The 22,993-nt window shown below is 42.3% G+C and overlaps 1 protein-coding gene across 1 annotated transcript in view; it reads right to left on the bottom strand.

The window, feature by feature from the left end:
• Window positions 1-22,993, bottom strand: part of Gclc (glutamate-cysteine ligase catalytic subunit) — a 41,508-nt gene that overhangs the window by 17,935 nt on the left and 580 nt on the right. The window contains exons 2-3 of the mRNA XM_008836541.2: window positions 3,851-3,963; window positions 2,653-2,835 (exon numbers count right to left, since the gene is read on the bottom strand). Of these exons, the coding sequence (XP_008834763.1) occupies window positions 2,653-2,835; window positions 3,851-3,963 (296 nt within the window). The remainder of the gene's footprint in view (window positions 1-2,652; window positions 2,836-3,850; window positions 3,964-22,993) is intronic.

Raw genomic sequence — 22,993 nt, 5'->3', positions numbered from 1 at the left:
AAACTTTGGACTTCACAGTAGTAGCTTTTTGTTTTTTTTTTTGTTTTTGTTTTTGTTTTTAAGATTTTTATTGTTTTAAACTCCTGTGTGTGTGTGTGTGTGTGTGTGTGTGTGCCCCAGGAGGCCAAAGGTGTTGGATCCCCTGGAGCTGGAGTTACAGGCAGCTGTAAGCCACCCAGTGTGGGTGCTGGGAATTGAACTTAGGCCCCCCAAAAGAACAGCACATGCTTTTAACTACTGGGCCACCTGTCCGGCCCCTGCAGGGAGATCTTGAAGAACTAAATCAGTAATAATTAATCTTTTTTTATTTGCAAGTCCCAAAACACCTCCTGTCCTAATACATGTGACTAGGCTTCAGTTTTTTTCTAAAGAATTAGACAAATTTTAGAATGGAACTCACTCCTGCCTCAATTCTATTTATTTATTTATTTATTTAGCCCCAGTTGTCCTGGAACTCACTATGTAGACCAGGCTGGCCTCAAACTCACAAAGATCTGCCTGCCTCTGCCTCCCAAGTGCTGGGATTAAAGGTGTGCACCACCACGCCCAACAATTCTTTTCTTTTTAATGGAAGGAGCTAAACACTTTCTCCAGATGTCAGCTGCTCCACATAATGCTATTCTCAGCTGAGGTAAGACAACACAATAGGGTTTAGCCACGTACTTGACTCTGTGGCCCAGAAAGAGCAGTCAAGCATCACACACTAACAGAGTTCTGATTTGGGTTATAACCTCCTGTTCTATTTGAGTTTGCTAAAGCAAGATGTATAACTCTTAATGTTTAGACACTACATTTTCAAGGTCTCTGAAAGTTGTCAAATAATACCTGCAGCCTGCTTCACTGACTGCTACTCTATTACCCGACAGTTTCCAGTGATTACACACAGCAGTATCCTTCACATCTCTTTTCTCTGCCAGCAGATTGGCCAATTCTGTCATTTTATGGTCCACTCACTTTTTCCACTGATTCCACCTACCCTCAGATCCAGGTCACCAAAATATTCCCTGAGGGAATTCCCTTTCTCCTCTTCTAGCAAGCCCTTAGCACCTGCTAGGCAGCCACCCTCATGCCAGGCCTAGACATGGGCTACAAAGCAAAAGGGTGATACTATTCACCTAAGCTACTATCTACCCAACCCAGATTCCCAAGGCCTCACACAGCTTTCAGAGTAATCATCAAAGTTCTTAATAGCCTGCCCTGTCTCACTGTATCAGTGCTTGTACCTCCTGATCACACCAGCTAACCTGCCTTCTACTTCCCAACAGACTTACACTCTCCTCATTTCCAAAATACCTGTCCATGTTACTTTAGTCTTGTCCCTAGGACACTCCCTTGCTCCATCTCCCAAAAAACGCCTCGAGTTTTGGATGTCAATTCAATCCTCCTTCCTTGGAGAGGCCTTCTTCACCCCAAAATCTATCACATAGCCTTGTCTACAACCCACAGCACTCCCCAATTTGATAATTATCAAATATATGGGCATCTGATTAATCTTCACAGCCCCCTCAGCTTTGTAGGGCAAAGCCTGTCTGAGTCTGGTACAGAACGGGCACTCAGTAGATAATCTGATCATTGGCTTAAAGTTGTTAACACTACACGTAGATATTACTATGGGGAGCTTAAAAACTACAACTCCTCAGAGATCAGATCAATCATATGATTCTGAATGCCCATGTTCTCAGAAGAAAAAGCAACATCAGAAAAGTTTACTGTTTTAAGGCCATGGATACCAGCCCCCATAGCTCTCCTGAATTTGGAGGTGGCAGACATATGACATAGATGAGATTTATGAGTGTGCAGAACTCTGTTACACAGGGACACTACGTTTACCAGGATACTCATATACCCCCATTCTAATCCAAGAACACATTTCACTATGTTTACTTACAGGTTTTTATGTCATAATTAGATTTAGTGTCAAATCCTAAGTCTTTTCAGCATAATACACACATGACACAGTCTGTTCACATCTATTAACAGCACAACAGGAATAAAGGTGATCTGAGGCTCCAATGCTGCTCTTCTCTGTTCTCATCTTACCTGGGCAAGGTGTCTGCAGGCTGTGAAAACATACTCCCTCCTCTAAGTTCAAGAGCACTGTGGGGGCTGCTAGCCAAAGCTCACAATACTTCACTATTTCTCCTTTGAGAAAATGCAAGCAAGTGTGATTGCTCTAGTCCAGTGAGAGTTGCAGGAGAGACGGCTTTCTCCACGAGGGCAGAGCTGTACTCTTCCCACATTGCCAGTCACAGGGTCTTCCCCACCCAGCCCAGATGAGTGCTCTCATGAGTCTTTTGTATAGCCACCACCCACTATCTGAAGCTGGCATGCAATTCTGCTGCAGCCCTACTATCTATCAAACGCCAGCAGGCAAGTCCAACTGTGGCCCATGGGCTACATGTGCCCCATTGTAGCTGTGAAGGTGACCCAACACAAAATTGTAAACTAACTTCAAAAATGACTTCTCTCTAACTCAGGTGTGTAGTTTTTAAGTGAACTTTGTAGGGGACAATGTTGTATTGCAATGTCAAAAGGCATGAACTATCTTTAAAGTGGAGGAACTGTAGTATGAAATGCTCGGGTCACAATTTGTTCCCTTTATAACCTCTAGCTCTGGTACTCTTGCTGGGACATGTTGAGGTAGGAACTAACCTGGGAAATGAGGTTATTGTGCAAATAGCCTGGTTTTCTTCTAATACAGAAGTAGCCTCCTTCCGGCGTTTCCTCATGTTGTCCTCGACTGTGTTGAACTCAGACATGGTTCCTCCGTAGGGCTGCCCAGGCGTCCCTTCAATCATGTAACTCCCATACTCTGGTCTCCAGAGGGTCGGATGGCTGCAGAGAAGTTATTTTAGTCTCCTCTTATTCCTGAGCTGCACTCCACTCAACTATTCTGTTTTAAAAAGTTGTTTCAAAATTTTTATAGCCATGGGAGCTGGAGAGATGGCTCAGTGGTTAAGAGCACTGGCTGCTCTTTCAGAGGACCTGGGTTCTGTTCCCAGCACCCACATAGCAGCTAATAACCATCTGTAACTCCAGTTCCAGAGAACCTGATACCCTTGTCTGCCTCTATGGACAATGTACCCACATGGTACACTTAAATACAAGCATTCATGCTTGTATTTAAATTTTTAACAGTTATTAGGTACAAATGAATAGAAAGCTTATAAAAGGCTACAGATGTCCATGGCTCTTCAACTACATAAGTCTGAAAGTGTTGGGTCCCAAGTTCTGTTAAGTAACTGGATATGCTCACAGGGCAGTTACTGTCTAGGATAAAGCTAGTGCACTCTACAGAGAAGGAACTGAGTCTTACTGGCTTTTAGCGTAACACTGGGGTCCAAACTCAAATGCAGATTCTCCAAAGTGACTAAGTAGAAAATGAACTAGAGCATAGAAGCCTTTAGCCCTGTCTGCATTCCTACGTAAACGAAATATGCAAACACCATGCCAACAAAGCAAAAACCACCTGCAAGTTTTTGCCTGCCACTTTGGAATGGATCTCAATTATATTTCAGCAATGTGTCTTTAAACAAATGTTTAATGAGAGTAAACACGTTTTGCACACTTTAGCTTACTGTACCGAGTGTTTTAATATGCCTTTGAGGTGTTGTACCCACACTTTAGAGATGAGGAAACTGAGGCATAGGGAGGTTGTGTAACTTGTCCAAGGTTGCTCACCTATGGAATGGGGGAACCAGCACTTGAAACCCTGTAACCTGGGATCAGAGCCTGCACTCTTAACTGCTGCCATCCTGTCTTCTACAAATCTAAGAAAAGGTCCCATGTCTCAGTTATTCTACAAGTCCCAGAAGCACCAATCGTGTGTGTCTTGGGCATGTCTGCTTACTTTGGGTTTGTCCTTTCCCCCTTCTCCTGCAGTGTTTCCAGAACATCTTCTCCAGACAGGACCAACTGGACTTTTTTATTTTCATGATCAAAAGATACCAACATGTATTCCACCTATGAAAAATATTAAAGGCAAAAGATTAACATTTTTTTCAGACTTCAGCTCCATATGACCTACACAAATAAAGGCAGAGAAATGTAAAGGTTGAAAAGGATTCACAATAGCTAGAGACAGTCACTGTGGTGCTCATTTGTACCATATAAACCCTGGAGACGGTCTGTCCATGGGGCATTGTTTGAAGACAAGATCTCATTCTTCATCCATTCTTTCCTCTATTCTATTCAATAGCCTATAGAAAGGTCAAGGTGTTCATTTTGACAAACCCCATTTAAAAGGAGCTGTAGCTGAGATCCTGTGAGCTGCGCCTGTAAAGAAGCTGCTTCAAAAACTCATTACCTGAATCCTTCAGTAAAGGGGTTCTCTGGGCATTCTAATCAAGGTAGATTATACTTCCTGTCAGATTTTTATAATCCCCCCACAGCCCCTCCTTGAGGATTAAACCACACTCATAAACACTCCAGTGTGGAGATGTTTTAAAGGTTCTAACAATTTAGTTTTGGTGTACCACAGTAATTTTAGACAACTTCTTTGCTCTAAAATGGCAGAAAATATATAATGCAGGTTTACTGCATTATAGTTATGATACCTGGTAGAATTCTGACGAAGTCGTAAGTTAACTACCAAAGTAAAGACTTTTGTATAGAATTTGAACTTGCTTGTATTGTGGAGGTGGAAAGCTTTTGCAATGTGATAGCAATTAAGAACTTTACAACAGGGAAAACTCTTAAGAGACAGGTATGGGGGAGGTGAGCAGGAGTCTCCCATTCTGACCCTGTGGTTGCCCAGGATGAAGGTCTTTGTTTTCCAAAGTTTCTCATTCCTGTAACCTTTGTGGCCATGTGTTACCTTGCCTAATTATCACATGTACTTTTTACTAAATTGTCACCTATGTGACATTTTGCCTTTTGTTTGCATTTCCCCACACATGAGTATAAAGAGCCCCCCAATACTTGAACATGGGGTCTGACTTCTTTATTTGTGGTGTCAGTCCCGCTAGTGTCAAATTAAACTTCCTCTCCTCACCTGACTGGCTGTTGGTCTCTGATTTTTCCATAACACTTGTGCTTTCTCTGAAATTGTATGCTTTAAGCAACAATGGCTGGTATGAATAGTTTTGGTTATGGATCACTATCTGTGACTACAATTAAACACCAACTGTCCATATGTCAATGCAAAGTTATGAAGCTGATCATTTGGGCAAACATTTGATAGACCCTTTGCACAAAGACAGTGGCCATAAAGAAGTGTCAAGCTGACTGCCCACAGAGCAAAACCCAAATGCATCTGGCTTGGCTTATTTTTATTCAAGAAAAAAAGGAAAGAAGAAAGGGGGAAGGGAAGGGAGAGACGTTGCATGTATAAGCTCATATTCTCAGCCTTAACATCGACCTAGAAGCCAGCTCCCCGCTGTCTGCTCCCTTCTGGGAGTATGCACTCTGACCCTCGGTATCCATCCTTTTATTTGGGTGGGTCTAGCTCAATCTTGGCAGACATCTGAGCCAGCCAACCCATCAAAGTTGGTTTTGTTTGTTTGTTTTTGTGACAGGATCTCACTAAGTTGCCCAGGCTGGCTTCGAATTCACTATGGAGCTAGAGCTTGATCTCAAACTCACAACCTCCTGCTTTGGTGTCTCTAGCGCAGAAAGTACTAGTATAGGCATCCGCCACCATGCCAGGCACAAACATGAATTTTTAAGAGCTTGTTTTGTTTTTCAATTGAAACCCAACTACCAAACAAACAAACCTTTACTAGTCATCTTATGAGTTTGGGTTTTAAATAGGTAAAATACTTGATTTAGGTGCATGAACCAGAAATGTGAGATCTTTAGTCATCGTACTGAAGACCATAAGCTGCAGAAATCTGGAAGAGCTGTCATGTGGCTGGTGTAGGACAGCATCCACAGACCTAGGACTCCCACGGAGGTAAGCCCTGCTGGAACAGGAAACTTTTTAAAGTCTTCCAGTGCTCTTAGAACAGGGGCATGAAACTCACTTCCCTTGTCTTCACAGGCATGCTGTTTGTCTTTAACTGAGCATAATGAATGACTTTTCACATACAGATCCTAACATTTTAAGCCTGTTGTTATGGTTTAAATGTGAAATGCTTCCCACAGGCCCATGTGCTTGAACACTGGGTTCCCAATTGATGGCACTGTTCTGGGAAGTCCTGAACCTTTGGGACAGGAGGCATGGCTTGCAAAGGCTGCAACCCTGGGGGCAGGTCTCAAAGGGCTGCTTCCCACCATCATACTTCTTGAACCAGAAGTTCCCACTTCCATGGACAGAGCCACCGCAAGCCTTCGTGCTTTCTCCGCCATGATGACTGTACCCTCTGAAACTGTGAGCCCAAGCGTTGACAAAATGCAACACTACCCACCTCACAGAAGCAGGTCCCTCTGTCCATTCCATGAGTAGGCAAAGCCAGGCAACTTAAGGCCCGTGTACCTTTGAAGCTCTTCTGCCTACCCTTGTGGTTTAGTGCCCCTTCTTGCTAGGACTACAGAGGATGCCAATCCTGGTAGGAAATGATAGGCTACTTATAAATTGGTGTAAGCTACAAAGCGGTGACAAGTTCACAACTGCCTCAAGCTCTCTCAAGTGGACTTTCCCTGTATTAGATGAAGTGGGGCTGCCCTTACCACAAAAGTTAAGATGTAACTAAGGATACAGTCATTGACTTAAATGTGTGAGGTGCAGGGCAGAGTCTACTTGTACTGATCCCGATTCCTTCAGCTGGACCTTCTTCCTTCTCTCACTGGCCACACACATCTATCTGCCTGGCATCATCTGTTACAGAGTGATCTTAAGCAGATAGCAAGCTTTCTAAAAGAGAGAGCAAAATCCTAGCAAACTGGGCCTGCATTTACCTGTGTCCAAAACGAGCAAGATCATCTGTGCTGATTATGGAACTAAATTTTAGCAACTTTGATTAGTTTGTCCTAGTTTTAAAAAAAAAAAAAGAAATCCTTAGCTTTCAAAACCACTCAGCCTCATATTTAAAGCAAGAGTGGGGCAAAAGGGTAAAGAGCTCAAACTGCTTTGAAATCAGTGAACACTTAGAAAGTTAACCACTCCTAAGTGAAAAGGAAGCTGCCCACCATCTCGTTAAGCAAACAAAACAGAAAAATATCAGAACAGCTGCGACACAATAAAGAAAAACACACTGACTTTTAACAAGGTCTAAGTTTCAATTAAACTTTGTAAAAGTTCTGCGCATCTTTCAATCTTACATATAAAAGATAAAACATTCAAAATAAATGAAGTCCTTGTGGTTGGGCCCCCGCCTTTCTGCAGCAGTGCTCAGAACTGCTCTTCCCCTCCGGTGCTTCAGGACTACTTCCCCACATCTGCATTCATTCCCACTTCCAGTTCACATGACTTCAGAGACCTGAATCTTTAAAAGCCAAAGTTGGGCTAAAATAGGATCTGGTTCAGTCACCTAAGTAATGAGTGATAACAGGAAAATGACAGAGCAAGTCAACAATTTCCCATATAAAATACCTAGTCACATCATGAAGTCTGGATGTCATCCCTATCCTAACTTCCTTCTTGAATGCAACAGAGAGAAACACAGTTAAAGACAAAAATAAAGCAATACAGTGAATCATTTGATTCCAATATTAACACATAGGCATCACCAGTTACTGTTCTCAAAGTGGGTCCTTTTTACCTCTCAGAACTGGGGAACCAATACAGCTGAGCACCACTTCAGAAGTGAAGATGTCCAACAGTACAAGTGTTAGACAAACTTGCAAATCAACTTCTCAGCCCTTGGGAGTCAGGAGTAAAGGAAATGAAAGGGAGGGCTGGGCTAATTAAGGGAAGGGCTGTTCAAGTCTTCCAGGAACAGACAGAGCCACTTTTCACTTCTTTTCCGTTCTTTCCAGTTGCTGCCTCAGCAGCTGTCAAGTGCCAAGCACTGAGGATATGTCACTGAAGTATCAAGAAGTTAAAGGCTAGGGACAGGGGTGGAAGTCACTCTACAGCCATCTTAGACTCAACCAGTTTCAGTTAGCCCACCCAAAGAGGGGCATCTGGCCTACAGGCATCAAAGGCAAAAAAGGTTAGGGTAGAGTGAAATTTATCTAGATCACTGCAGCATGCAGGTTAACACAGCATCCCTCCTATTGAGGTTCTGCTTTCTGTGGTTTACTTATCCACAGCCCCAAATTAGTATGTCTTACTTTAAAAGAAAAATTTATTATTTTTATTTTATGTGTATGAGTGTATTGCCTGCATGTAGGTAAGTGCACCTGTGTCGTGCAATGCCTGCGGAGGTCAGAAGAGGCTGTCAGAGCCACTGGGATTGGAGTTACAAACAGTTGTTAGCTGCCATGTGGGTGCTGGGATTCAAACCCAGATCTTCTGCAAGAACAACCAGCGTTCTTAACCGCTGAGCCCTCTCTCCAGGCCCATCTTACTTTTTTGTAAAGATAGGCCTCACACTATGTAGCCCTGGCTGGCTTGGAACTTGCTCTGTAGATTAAGCTGGCTTCAAACTTCCAGAGCTCTGCCTTCCGAGTGCTGGGATTAAATGCATGCACCACCACACTGAGAGTATTTTTTATCTCACTAGACTAAAATAAAAGTCATTAAATCTTTCAGCAGTTGAAGAAGACATATAAAAACCCTGTCTCGACAATCTCTGAATTGCTGAATTAAGACAAAGACACACATAATAGACTATTGTGAATTCTGCTGTATGTACTATATAGCGTTCCTAGGAACAACTGCATACATAAGCCGTAAGTTGTTTAACACAGGTTTGAACAAAGGTGAGGTTCTTTATAGTCATCTGAAATTAAGACCAATAAAAATCTTGTGATGCAACTCTTCTGTAAAAAGCTGACTATATAACAGTCACACAGCAAAACATTCACAGTATTAAAGGTAGTAATGTTCAAAATCTTAGGACTTACATAAAGCCTGTAAGTAGCATTTGTGAGCAGTACAAATTAAAAATTTCCCCTATTTCTTATACATTTAAAAACTTCCTTGAGAGATGAGAGCGGAGAATCTGAGATGTGGCTAAGCATCTTATAAAACACTGCCTTCTGAATTTCTATTCTTGGGGGGGGCGGGGGGCGGCACAGTACTCATTAGGAAAATCTAGTTCCATAAGACTCAGAGCAGTTTCCCACTCAGATTATACTTTGAGAAAGCTCCTCTGTCAATTTCTGTATAAATTAGAACAAAGAAATTTCCACTTTCAAAAGTCCTCCCATCATGTACCTGATTTCTGGTGAAAAGGAACCTGCTGCTAAATCATTCAGAAGGTGTACTGAGCCACAAAGTACTATATTTTCCTCCCAGACAGTGGGGGAGACTCCTTACACCTGGGGCAGGTCTGGATTCAGATGGTCAGGTCTAAGAGAACAAGGCAGCAAAGGGTTCCACATAGTTAGTCACGTCTCCAGTCACCCTCCAGAAGCTAGGTTCAGGGCCAAGTCCTCCATTCCCCCGCTGGCTCTGTTCTCTGGCCTGTGTAATAGTTTTGATTCTGTTGCTAGAACCAATAGCACTCCTTATGAAACCCAGTTTTCTCCTACCAACTCCTGGACAACCCCTCAGTCATTCTGAGGGCCAGAGCTCTACTGAAAACAGATGTGTCGTTCCCCTCCCCCCCAACTTGGTTATTAGTGTTTTGCCGTGTGGGGAAATGGATTTCTAGACATAAGCCATGGTTCAGCTGCCCATTCCACTCAACGCTACTGTCCAGATGCCCGACGAGGCCCTTTGCTGGCATCTAGCATGCTAGATTTGGATGTCTGCTTCTAAGCAGGCTGGTACTTACAACATTATTAATCAGCAATCTCAATTTTAACACTGCATAAATGAGCTTCTCAGGATTAGGTCAAGTAACTTCCTTGAGTCACTTTGGCCCACAGAGACAAAACATTATTCACACTGTCTAGTTTATTGACTAGAGGCCCATGTGAAAAACCAAGATTTTAAAAGAACAAAAACAGGACTTGTAGAGAAGATTATGGCTCTCCAAGAGAACAAACCATATTATCTACACAGTAGGCTACTAAGCACACATAGTTATTTAGACTTTAAATAAATTAACATAAAATAAAATTCAACTTTCTAGTCTCAAACAGTACAGACAATATTTCTATTATTTCAGAAAGTTTTATCAGGTATTACTGGACCAAAATACAAGAGAGACCACAGTTTTGACCTGGACACATGAACACTGGACAAGGGAGAGCTGTAACTAGAATGGAGACCTGCTCTTTCTGGCCCCTCCCCCATGTACTCATCTATCTGGTGGAAGGAGCTTGCCATGGTGCCTGTGTGGCAGTCAGAGGACAACTTTTGGGAGTCCATTTATTTCTTCTATCAAGTGGGTTCCAGGGATCAAACTCCAGTTGTCAGGCTGGTGGTACAAGTACCTTTACACTGAACCATCTCACTGGCCTTGCTCTTTCACGTTTTAAGGACGGCATAAGACATCCATTTTCTGGGCCTCTGAATTTATGTTGGCTAATTTTTAAAAATCATGCAATTGCACTTTGGCATTTCACCTTTAATTTCCTGACATATAAAGGCCTACCCTGTTTGTGAACCTAACTAGTTTTCTCTCACAAACCCGAGAAGGAAGCATACCAGTTACTAATGTGACTTCTGATTTGGTCACTAACAATACTCAGGCACCCTACAATTCAAAACCTAAACAGAACATGTTCTCCTACAGAAACAATATTGGGAATAAGTAACTCTTCCTTATTGCAGGCACCCGTGCTTCAGGACTTAGCTCTGCTCTTCCCCAATATTGTACTGCTGCCAGCGCTCTAGTCGCCAATACTGCGGAGGGCAGGGAAGAAAGGAGCTGGCTCCCACACAGAGGCTACTTTCGTTCAACTGCCCTGCAGTGCCATGTCTGGAGGACACTTGGGGAGGCCATGCCCACCATGGAGACTGTGCATGCTCTGGAGTGGCCCCTCCCAGGTACAAGGGAGTCTAAGGCTTTGGCCCCGAAGCATGTGTATTGCTAGGGTGGTGGTGCCCTGTTCGGTGCCTGAAGCACCTGAGAGGTGAGTAAACACATCCCCTTATACCATTGTACCATATGTTCATCCTGTCTAAAATCCAGGGTCTGCCTGTGAGAAGCAGGAGACACTCGTGTCTTTCGTCCCTAGGTACTATACTACCCAACAAATAACAGGGAAAGTGCTTTCCAAAGAGACAGAAAGTCAATGCCAAGGGACTATAACTCAAAGCACCTGCTGCACTCACAGGGACCCATCTGTGTTGCAGAGTCAGAAGGACAGTGATTCAAATCCTTTACTCCCTGTTACCATTCCAACACAGTAAGAATCCGAATGCAGATACTTTTCCTTAATTACACCTCACAATCAGAGTTCCCATTCCAAGGCTGTACTTGGATGTTAGCTGATCCGACCACCAGGGTAGTCCCAACTCTGTTAGCCAGGATGCAGAATATTTACACTAATTTGAATCATGCCTAAAGGTCAAGAATCTCAAGGCCTGGGGCTGGAGAGATGGCTCAGCAGTTAAGAACAGGGCTCAGTTTCCAACACCCACAGGGCAGCTTATAACCCTCTTGCAACTCCAGTTCTAGATCAGATGCCCTCTTCTGGCCTCTGAAGGCATTGCATGCACTTGCAGACACATAGCCTTATAGAAGTAAAAACAAACAAACAAATATTTTAAAAAAGAACCTCAAAGCCTGAAGTTGAGCTGCTTCTTTGGGGTAATTCTGCCTGACTACCTGCTGCCCTAGGAAGTCTTCTAGGAAGAGCCAGTCCTGCCTCTGCCTTTTCACAAGGCTGGCGTGCCAGCACCTCAGCTGGGAAGACGGCAGTCACACTGCTCAGCTTGTTAGCATTTGTCCTGTGGACTGCGGAGTTTACCATGGACACTCTAAGGGCTTACCTTTTATTGTTAACTTTACAAAAAGTTATTTTTTTATTTTATATGTATGAGTGTATTGCCTATATGTATGTTACCTGTGTCTTCCAATGTCCATGGAGGTCAGAAGAGGGTGTCGGATCCCCAGAAACTAGAGTTACAGACAGTTCTAGCCATCATGTGGGTGCTGGGAATTGAACCTGGGTCCCCTGCAAAAGCAGCCAGTGCTCTTAACTGCTGAGCCATTTCTCCAGCTCTTACTGTTAACTTTCTTAGCTGTGACTCTTACAAACTTTGGAAAAGTACCATCTACTTTCACAGATACTTTAAGACCTTTTCCTACATTTATGAAGCTCTAAGAACCCCAGCTTGAGACTCTTGTGATTAATTCCAGTGGGACAAAATCACATCTCAGGTTTGTGTGTATAACATGCACACATGCACACACACTCGTGTTGTGTCAGTCCTCCCCTAAAATCACATCTCAGGTTTCTTTGTGTGTATAACATGCACACACACTCGTGTTGTGTCAGTCCTCCCCTAAAATCACATCTCAGGTGTCTTTGTGTGTATAACATGCACACAGGCACACACACTCGTGTTGTGTCAGCCCTCCCCTAAAATCACATCTCAGGTTTCTCTGTGTGTATAACATGCACACATGCACACACACTCGTGTTGTGTGAGTCCTCCCCTAAAATCACATCTCAGGTTTCTCTGTGTGTATAACATGTACACATGCACACACACTCGTGTTGTGTCAGTCCTCCCCTAAAATCACATCTCAGGTTTCTCTGTGTGTATAACATGCACATACACTCGTGTTGTGTGAGTCCTCCCCTAAAATCACATCTCAGGTTTCTCTGTGTGTATAACATGTACACATGCACACACACTCATGTTGTGTGAGTCCTCCCCTAAAATTACATCTCAGGTTTCTCTGTGTGTATAACATGCACACATGTACACACACTTGTGTTGTGTGAGTCCTCCCCTAAAATCAAATCTCAGGTTTCTCTGTGTGTATAACATGCACACATGCACACACACTCGTGTTGTGTGAGTCCTCCCCTAAAATCACATCTCAGGTTTCTTTGTGTGTATAACATGTACACATGCACACACACTCGTGTTGTGTGAGTCCTCCCCTAAAATCACATCTCAGGTTTCTCTGTGTGTATAACATGTACACATGCACACACACTCATGTTGTGTGAGTCCTCCCCTAAAATCACATCTCAGGTTTCTTTGTGTGTATAACATGCACACATGCACACACACTCGTGTTGTGTGAGTCCTCCCCTTCTACCTTGCTGGAGGCAGCGTCTCTGCTATTTTCTGCTGTGTAACCCAGGCTAACTGGCCCACCACCATCAGAGGATTCTCCTGGCCCCACCTTCCTGCGCCTTACAAGATGCCTGCACTACCACATTGGGCTTTTGCATGGGTTCTGGGGATTGAATTCAGGTCCTCATATTTCTGTTGCCAACATTTTACCCAAGGAATCACCTCTCCAGCCCACATCTTAGATTTTTTAATGGTTTCTAATAGTTTCGAGGAAAATGGTCAGGGTGTCTCTCACTTAAGGGTTTCTGCTAAATCAGCATTCTGTTCAGAAAGAAAGGGGTTAACTGCTACTAAAAACAAAACAAAACAAAAAAAACAAAACAAAAGTCAAATAACAAGTTTTCTGCTTACTTACAATGATGTATCAAAATCAACTCTTAGGGTTGGTAGAGCTGTTGTCTATCATGTATGAGGAACCCTAGGTTTGATCCTAAAGTACCAAAAAACAAATGTTTAAAAAAAAAAAAATCAACAAGGGATTGGAGAAATGGCTCAGTAGTTAACAGCACTGGTTGCTCTTGCCCAGGACCAGGGTTAGTTTTCCAGCACTCACATGGCAGCTAACAACCATCCATGACTCCAGTTCCAGGTGATCTAACACCCTTTTCTGATGTCTACAGGCACTGCATGCACGTGGTACACATTCATACATGTAGGCAAAGCAGTCATACACATAAAAAAATTTTTTTTAAGCCTATTTTTTGGCTGGAAGACTGCTCAGTACACGTTTCTGATCTCTCCCCCTCTTCTCTTCCCTGCCTTGCTCCCTCCCCTCCCTCTCATTGGTCCTGGGACTAGAACCCACAGCCTCACATAAGCTATGCAAGCTCACTACCACGTGGTTATACCCCAACTCCTTCCTCGTCTTCCTAAACATGACCCAAGGAACACAACCAAGTGGAGATGCAGGATTATTATTCGAATATTGATCTATCACATGTTCAGTTAGTGATAATTTGTAGCCATAGGACAACCATGTAAAAATGGGCTACAGATGCTTGCCTAGCATGTGTGAAGTCCTGAGTTCCAGCCCCAGCACCACATAAAATCAAGCACAATAGCCACACTGCTGTAATCCTAGCACTCAGGAAGTGGAGGGAAAAGAATCAGAAAGTTCAAGCTCATCCTTGGCTACACGGTAAGTTGAAGGCCAGCCTGGGTTACATGAGACCCAAAGGAACGAAGGAAGCTGGTGGTGAGATGGCTCAGCAGGTACAGGTGCCTTTCACCAAGCCTGACCACCTGAGTTTAATCCCTGGAATCCAAATGGTAGAAGGAAAAGAACCAACTCCCGTGAGTTGTACACGTACCCCCCCCTCTCTCATGCTCTACCTTACTCCCTTGAGACAGGGTCTCTCACTGAACCTGGAACTAGGCTGGAGGCCAGCAAACCCTAGTGTTCCTCCGGTCTCTGTGTCCGCCCCCCTTTCCCCCCCCCCCCCCCCCCCCCGCCACGATTGCATGTGTATAGCTGCATCCAAATAAATGTAACATTTTTAAAAGAAGAAAAAAAAAGAAACAGTACCTAAATGGCCCAAACCCATGTGCTCTCCAAGGTCAAGCCTTTCTTCTAAAAATTATAATTAAGAGTCAAGCACCGTATAAGCCATAACAAACATGTAGGGGCTTGTGGCATTTATTTAACCACAAAAACCTTTTTGGGGGGTGTCTTTCCCGTCTGTCACATGTTCATCATCTGCTATCCCAGAGTCCCTGGTAAACCAACAGCTTCATCTAGCTCTCAGATTCCCCTCTCTTGAAAGGTGCCCAGACAGCAGGCCGCTGATGTCCACAGCTCCTTCTCAGGATTCCTCTCCCACAGTGTGTTTCCATCGAGTTCTGGGGCACAGCCAGTGTCTCCTCACCCTACACCTTGCTTTTTAACTCCCATCTTTAGATTTGTGGCTGTTGATTCACACACCCAGCCAGGATGCTGTTCCACATTGGACCCCTAGTGTTCCCACTGCATCAATGCCAGACTACCTAAGGGCTTTAGCTGTAATATCCGGGTCAGTTCTCCCAGAAATATTCCTACAGGGGTTCTTCCTCACATACTCACCCATCCTAGATATCTGGGTGACTCAGCTACCTCCAGGCCAGGACCTTTTAATATACAGGATTCTTCACCTCTAAAGCCCTGGCCCACACCCTCCTTTCTGGGCTAGCAAAGACCACCCCTCCCCCCACAGTGTGGGCTTGTCTTCAGCCTGCTTTTTAGGTCATTATCAAATGATATAGAAGAAATAACCTAGTGCTATTTCTGGACTTAACTGTGTAGCAATCTCCTCTGAATTGAAACATTCCCCCAGAAGAGGGAGAAGGAAGGCTCCCAGATCTATGAAATTCCTGAAATTAACAAGATCCACAGGTCTCCTCCCAACTGCAACTCAACTGCCCAGCTGCCTGCATTCTTCAGAGAGCTCCAAGCCTGTAACTTTCAGGCGGCACCCAGGCTGGGTTCAGTAATTCAGCTCTCTTTGCACTGTCCCTACTCCTGTAAGTAGCCCCTCATCCATACCCCTGTAACTCCAATAAAGTCATCTGTCTGCCAAGCTGACTTCAGTAGAACTGGGTTTTTGGTCTGCCATCAGTGCCTTATCTAGGGTTAGTAGGTATGTGTTCTCCTCTCCCCACCCCCAAGTCTCACCCAACAACCCACAATACCATAGAGCCTACTAAAAAGCTCTTGAAGAACCTGGAGTCAGCCTTCTTTTCAGCCTCAGCTTCTGCTCCTCTCAGTTTCCTGCTGTGGCCCCATCAAAGCCACACTTCATACTCTCCTTGATGTACCCCTCCAGCACACCCCAGCCAGGCTTTATCAAGCGCAGAGAGCTGCTTTCTTTACTCCATTCTCTTGTCTCAAGATCCAGCACAGAGAGCTCTTAAATACTTCTGAATTTGAAAGTAGCCCATCATGGAAATACAGCCTTTAGTGTCTTTCCCTAAGTAACAAAAGCTTAGTGTCAGTTTTTCTGAAGATAGCAATTTGTGATACACAATCTTGTTTGTTAACAGAAAAGCTGTAAGGCTCAAATAGCTTTATTTAGTAAGTTAAAGACAAAAATTTAAGAAATCTATGGCTTTATGTTAGGTTGTATGTCCTGCAGCCATTAAAGCATGCTTTTTCAGAGAAAATGCTAAAACCCAGTGATAGGGCAAGGAAGTGTACCAGTATTTGTCCTGGACATTACATGATTTTCAAATTTGTATGGCATTTAGAGTACTCTCAAACAGTTAAGACCTTGATTCCAATCCTTAGCACCACAAAACAAAAGGAAACAAAAACAAAAGCCTGACTAAATCTTGGTTATTGGTTAGTACATATCTTGGAGCCAGAGGGATGGAAAGCTAGCTTTGGACAAAGTTTATAAAGGTGAGCAGGGCTGAAAGGTAAGGACTGGCAAAGACTTCTACTTTCAACAACAGCAGAGTAACAGGACCAACACTTATCCTACTGAAGCCACCCAAAGCAAATAAAACCAAAAAATGAAAACAAGAAAAGCCCTCAGAGTTCCATGGATTGGTTTCCTCAGGATTCAGCAGTGAGTTAACATGGGTATAGGATGAAGTACTCCAAAGCTACAAGTGTTTGCTCACCTACTAAACAGAATAATCATCCTTCAAGGGCACTGGGTAAAGGACTCAGGAATATCTAGCTCTAAAATGCAGATTTTTCTGGATCTGCCTAATAAACTGTAAAAGCTTAAAAGATCCTATCTCTCGTTGACTCTTGTGTTGTTTTTTGGCATATGTTTTTACTTTGTATTGTTGATACTCTATGAAATATTGTGGAGTTTCTTCTCTGGTCACGTCTTCTGTGTTTGGATGTCCACTTCCTTTTCTAGGTTTGGGAAGTTTTCTGCTATAATTTCATTAAATAACCTGTCTATTAAAAGACTCTATCTCAGGGGCTGGAGAGATGTCTCAGCAGTTAAGAGCACTGGCTGCTCTTGTAGAGGACCAGGGTTTGATTCCCAGCACTCACATGGCGACTAACAACCATTTATAACTCCAGTTCCACAGGATCTGATCCCCTTTTCTGACATCCGCAGGCATAGCGACAAGGGTGCACTTACACACATGGAGGTAATACACCCATACACAGAAAACAATAAATAAAACATTTTTTAAAAAGGAAAAAAAGGATCCTATCTCTAAACAATTATATCCAGAACACATACCGTGAATACTTAGAAGGAATATACAAATACCCAGCACCTAACAAGGTAAAGTTCACGCCTATCATTCAGTCAAAGATCACCAGGTGTTCAAAGGTGCATGGCAGCACTGGGGAGGAGGGGGGTGATAAACCAAATGCAACTGACCCGACCTGAAGTGACATAAAGAATTATCTGATCTATACTAATTACAATCCAGACATCAATTCTCAAATCGTATGTGGATCAATGTAGTCCTAATCAAAACCTCCTGTGTGTATATTTTTGGTAGAAATTTCCTACCTGGTTCTAATACTCGTGGAATGTCAAAGGACCTGGAAGAACTAAACTAGCTGAGACTGGAACAAGAGAGCTGACACTCTGGTCTTACCATTTCTCAGGGTTCTGGAGAACTCAAAGGCGCCTGCCTTGGCTAACGACAGACAGACGGATGGACTACAGCACCAACAAAACTGCGCAGACCACTGAAAAAGCACAGCTTTGGCAGTCAAGAAAACAGTAGTCTTTTCAACAAAGTACGCTGGAACAACATACAAACACACACACACACACACACACACACACACACACAAATAAAACTCAAAATGGGTCACAGACCTACATATAAAATATAAACTTACAATACTTCTAGAATTGGAGGAAACCTTTATAACCTTAGTTGTAAAAAAGATTTCTTAAATATGACACCAAAAGTGCACTCCATCTACTGAAGAACAAATAAACTGGAGCTAAAATTAGTTTTTGTTCTTCAAAAGATACTAGTAAGACACACTGGGAAAAATATTTTGAAGCATGAATTTTATAAAAACACATCCAAAACATATATGGATTTCTCAAAATGAAACAGTCTGGATGAACGATCTTAACAAATATCACAGAAAAGACACATAGGTGACAAGTTAGTACGCAAAAAGACGCTCTCAAAATCATTGGTCTTTACGAAAATGCAAATTAAAATTACAAGGAAATATTACCATGGACCATACTCCCATACCAAATGTCAGCAAGGCTATAAATCAGCTAGAAATGCCACACCCTGTTAATGAGAATGCAAAATAGCACAACTTTGGTATAAGTTTGGTAGTTTCCTGAAAAAATGTAAAGCATGGCACTGGTAAGTAATAAGATAAAGCAAAGCAGAAATTCATGCAGAGGCTTGTATGCTAATGTCCGTAAAGTCTTATTTTTAATAGCTAGATTGTTTGCTTTCTTTTTTACGCACACTTTATTTGCATATATTAATTATACAAAATAATGGTTTCATTATGGTCATTTGCATCTTCATACATTTGCTTTTAAACATTATTTTCTGATACTTCTCCAACCAGCACAGTTTGAGTGCTTTAACAGGACATTTGATAACGTATCATTCAGTGCAAATAACCTAAACTTGGAATCAGATTTCAAGTCTGATGACACTGCTAAATATCTGGAAAAGTCATTAACAATAATACAAGAAATCAAGAGTGGCATTTATCACCCTATGCATTACAGAGCTCCTTGATCAGTCTTAAATTATTTATTTTTTGGTAATACTGGGGGGAACTGATCCAGGGCCTTATGCATACCAGGAAAGAACTCTATCACCAAGCTATATCCCTAGTCATAGCAGTATTTTAATGTGCACTCACCAAGCTATAAACAGAATACATACTCGGAAATCACGTGTAGCTTGAACAACAACCAGCACTTGTACTTGTTTTCCCAGCATGCATCAGAGCACCCAGGAAGTTCACTCACCTCTCCATCATCCCCATTAAGGGGCAAAATGAGGTATTTGCCTGGCACTTGTTAGAACTTCTGTTTCCCAATGAAATAGTGTAATAAATGGTGCCTATGGCTAGGATATTAAAGGTGAAACAGGCATGTTTAAGAATAAGAATAAAAATCAATCTTACTCAAATTGTCACACTCAAACTGCAAAACATGGAAGTGAGGGAGAAAGTGAAGTGTCTATGCTCAAGATCACACACAGTTTAGCAGCTTCTAAGCACTTTCTGTGGAGGTGTCAACACTGTTCTAGTATACAGAGCTAAGCACTTCTCACGTGCCAAGCCCTCTTCCAAACTATGACCAGTTTTTTATTGTTTGGTTGCTACTGTTTTTTTCAAAAAAGTCCATGGCCCCACCCCCAAGCGCACCATCAAACCATACAAAGTAGTGTTTGATATCATGTCTATTCAGTACAACATCATATCTGGAACACTTTTTCTCCAGCAGGGCCAGCCCTCATCTCCATGGTGCACAGCACTCACCACACCTTTCTCTACTTTTATCTACTCAGACTGTTTCCCAATTGCTTCCCAGAGCTTCTGCATATAGGCAGGCCCACCCTATCATGCCTTTCGACATCTGCTCAGTGTGTATCATAGTGGGTTCCCACTGTGCACACTTGTTGCTCTTGTTCATAAGGCCAACCTCACAGGTCTTCAACGACAAATCTATCAACTTTAATACCCTACTCATCAATCACCCAGGAAAAGATACAAACAAGAAGGCTGGGCATGGTGGTTTAGGCCTTCAAGGAGGCAGGGACAGGTAAACCTAAGGACAGCCTGGTCTACATAGTGAGTTTCAGGTCAGCTAGGGTTACAGGGAGACACTGTCTTACACTGCCCCAAAAAAAAAAAAAAAAAAAAACCAAACAAAGAGAAACATCTGAATTAAATGAATGGACTTAACAGACATCTACAGAACATTCCATCCAAACACTGAAGAATTCAGCAGCCCAGTGAACTTTCTCTAAAACAGATCATGTATTAAGACATAAAATATTAAGGATTAACAAATACAGGAACACTGAAATAATTCTTTGTATTCTATCTGGTCACAATGGAATAAAAACATAAATTAACAGCAAGAGAAACTACAGAACATGCATACGCAAAGTCATCAAGATAAGTATCAGTTCTGAATGACGAATGGGTCAATGAAGAAATCAGGAAGGAAATCAAAAAATCCCTAGTACAGAAAGTGAAAACATAACATACCAAAACCTATGGGATACAATGAAGGAAGTTCTAAGAGAAGCTTATAGCTCTAAGTGCCTATATATTAGGAAATCAGAGCTCTCAAATAACTTATTGATACACTTGGAAAAACAAGACCAGCTAAAATCAGTCAATGGAAATAATTATAATCAGTACAGTAATTAACGAAATAGAAACAAACAAATCTGTTCTTCCAAAAGATAAATAAGGGGACTGGAGAGATGGTCCAACAGTTAAGAGCATTGGCTGCTCTTGCAGAGGACGTGGGCTCAATTCCTAGCACCCACACGGTAGCTAACAACCATCTATAACTCCAGTTCCAGAGGAATCCAACACCCTCTTCTTACCTCTGCAGGCATTCCATGACACGGGTGCACTTGCATACACGCAGGCAATACACTCATACACATTAAACAAAAATAATAAAAATAAAATACCTTTTTTCAAGAAAGTGCTGCAAAATATGACAATTTGGATGAGCCTTGAAAGTATCACACTAAGTAAAATAAACCTGCTGCAGGATAAATGTGTTATTGCACTTACATGAGCTATCCAAAACATTTAAACTCCTTAAATCAGAGAGAACAGAAGATGCAGGTGGGTAGGATGATGGGAAAATGAAGAGTTACTAATCTAAGAACATAGTTCCAATTATGCAAGACAACAAATTCCAGAGATTGGTACATCAATCCTGTAGTTAACAATACTCTATCAAACATTAAAAAAAAAAATAAAAAAGCATTTTGAGTGTTCTTACCACTGCTACCAAAAACAAAAACATCCTGTTGGACTCTCTTAAATTTATTACCCGATTCACTCACAGACCATGACTTGCAGTTTGAAAACTAATGTCCTACCTCATAAGAGGATAGTTACTTTGGTGGCACGCTGAAGGAATAGAGGCATCAACAAATACTTTGGCATGAAATCCCCAGAAAACATCAGGCCATCTCTGAGTCCATAAGAAATGAAGAAGTACCACAGAGAAGCATTAGTGAGTATACTCTGGTGGTCAAGGTAGAAGAGTAAACCATCTTGGAGGAGGGGCCCAAAGCTTCAGTGACATGCCATTTCAAGAGTAAAAACAGACTAGGATTTCTTTTCTTTCTAGGCACCTAGGCACTTTTCACAATAATTCTTCTAGTGTCAGACTATTTCCAAGTGATCTCTCAATGATGGAGGGCTGGAAGAAAATTTGGCTTATAAAACTTTGTATATCACTTATGATACAATATTTGCAACGAGAAATTTGAAGGTGCAGTTTCAGCAGTCATGAAGTTTTTACAGATGATCCTTGACATACTGTGAGGTAAGAGCAGTGTTATGCACTCACTATTAGAGGATTACCACTCCCAGTCCAAGATCTCAACAGATCTGCCTAGGATCCTTTTTATCAAAAAGTGTCAACTATCTGATGCTGGGCCCAACAGTCTCTGCTTGGAGAAACAAAGAAGACAAGTCCACACTCTTGCCACCCTTTTCTACCCCTCTTGATCTTTTAAGATGGGGAGAGAAGGCAAACCTATACTAATGCTCTGTCCACCAAGGCCAGTCATGAGGGATACCTTGTAATTCACTTAGGGTCCTCTTCTACAGCTCATACCCACTTAACAAATCACTTGAACAGGTAGCTGTAAATGCTCTTCCGGCCAACAGGTGGAGCATTTTTTTAAGAGGAAGGATAAAGATCTGGGAAGGTCAGGGTTAAATGGAAAAAAGGCAGGCGTTTTGAGGTCTCTATTAGTTCTTCAAAAGAGGCACAAATATTTTTAATTGCTCAAGAAACACTAGTTCCAGGACAACGTTAAATGATGCCAACTGTATCAGACACAAAGTTAGGTCCTAGGAAAAACAGGTGAACAAGAGGCATAGTGTTCCTGCCCTGTAAACAGTACACACTACATTAAAGAATACAACTGTCAGATGCTGAAAAGGAACAAACTTTAGATTAAAACCAAATGACCTCCAGACAGTGTCCCTTTGCTGTAAAAAATGTAGTAGCTATTTTTTTTGTACAGATGTGAATTACTAGCCATTATACTTTACTAATTAAAGCACAATTCTCTGAGCTACAGATGGTAGAATTATCCACCAATATTAGATACAGAAAAACTAATTTTTTTTGCAAAAAGGTATTCTACACCTGTTTGGCAATACTTTGAAATAAAGGCTAAGAGTGCTAACACTCACCAAAAGATAACTTACAGAAGTGGCACACTGTTTAAGGCAAACACGGAGACCAAACAACAAAGGGACCGTCTCCTCTAAAGGTCGTTTAATTTTATATACCTTATATCAACATGCTTTTTAAAAACAGAAAATGCACACAAATGTAAATAACAGTTTTGCATTCCTGCTTTCCAGATAATGTCAACAAACACACCGAGAATCCAGAGGCTTCACGCGCAACACTGCCTGGGAAAGTTTAGCTGCAGGATCTAGGTGATAGTCATTACGAATCCTAACTCCGAGGTTGTAAGCACTTACAGCTCCTCAGGATCAGGAAGCGAGCGCTTTCCCGTCCGTCAGGAAGACAGCTCCAAGTCCTTATTTGTTTCAACTTTCAACTATAAAGTTTGGGGGCAGTGACAGAAGTTTAAGGAAACAGACTGCTGGGATGACCGGGGGGG

The sequence above is a fragment of the Nannospalax galili genome, unplaced genomic scaffold, assembly GCF_000622305.1.
Source record: "Nannospalax galili isolate Female #2095 unplaced genomic scaffold, S.galili_v1.0 scaffold930, whole genome shotgun sequence".
Taxonomy (NCBI): domain Eukaryota; kingdom Metazoa; phylum Chordata; class Mammalia; order Rodentia; family Spalacidae; genus Nannospalax; species Nannospalax galili.
The sequence above is the reverse complement of the archived record's forward strand: the minus strand, read 5'-3'. Positions and strand labels throughout refer to the sequence as shown.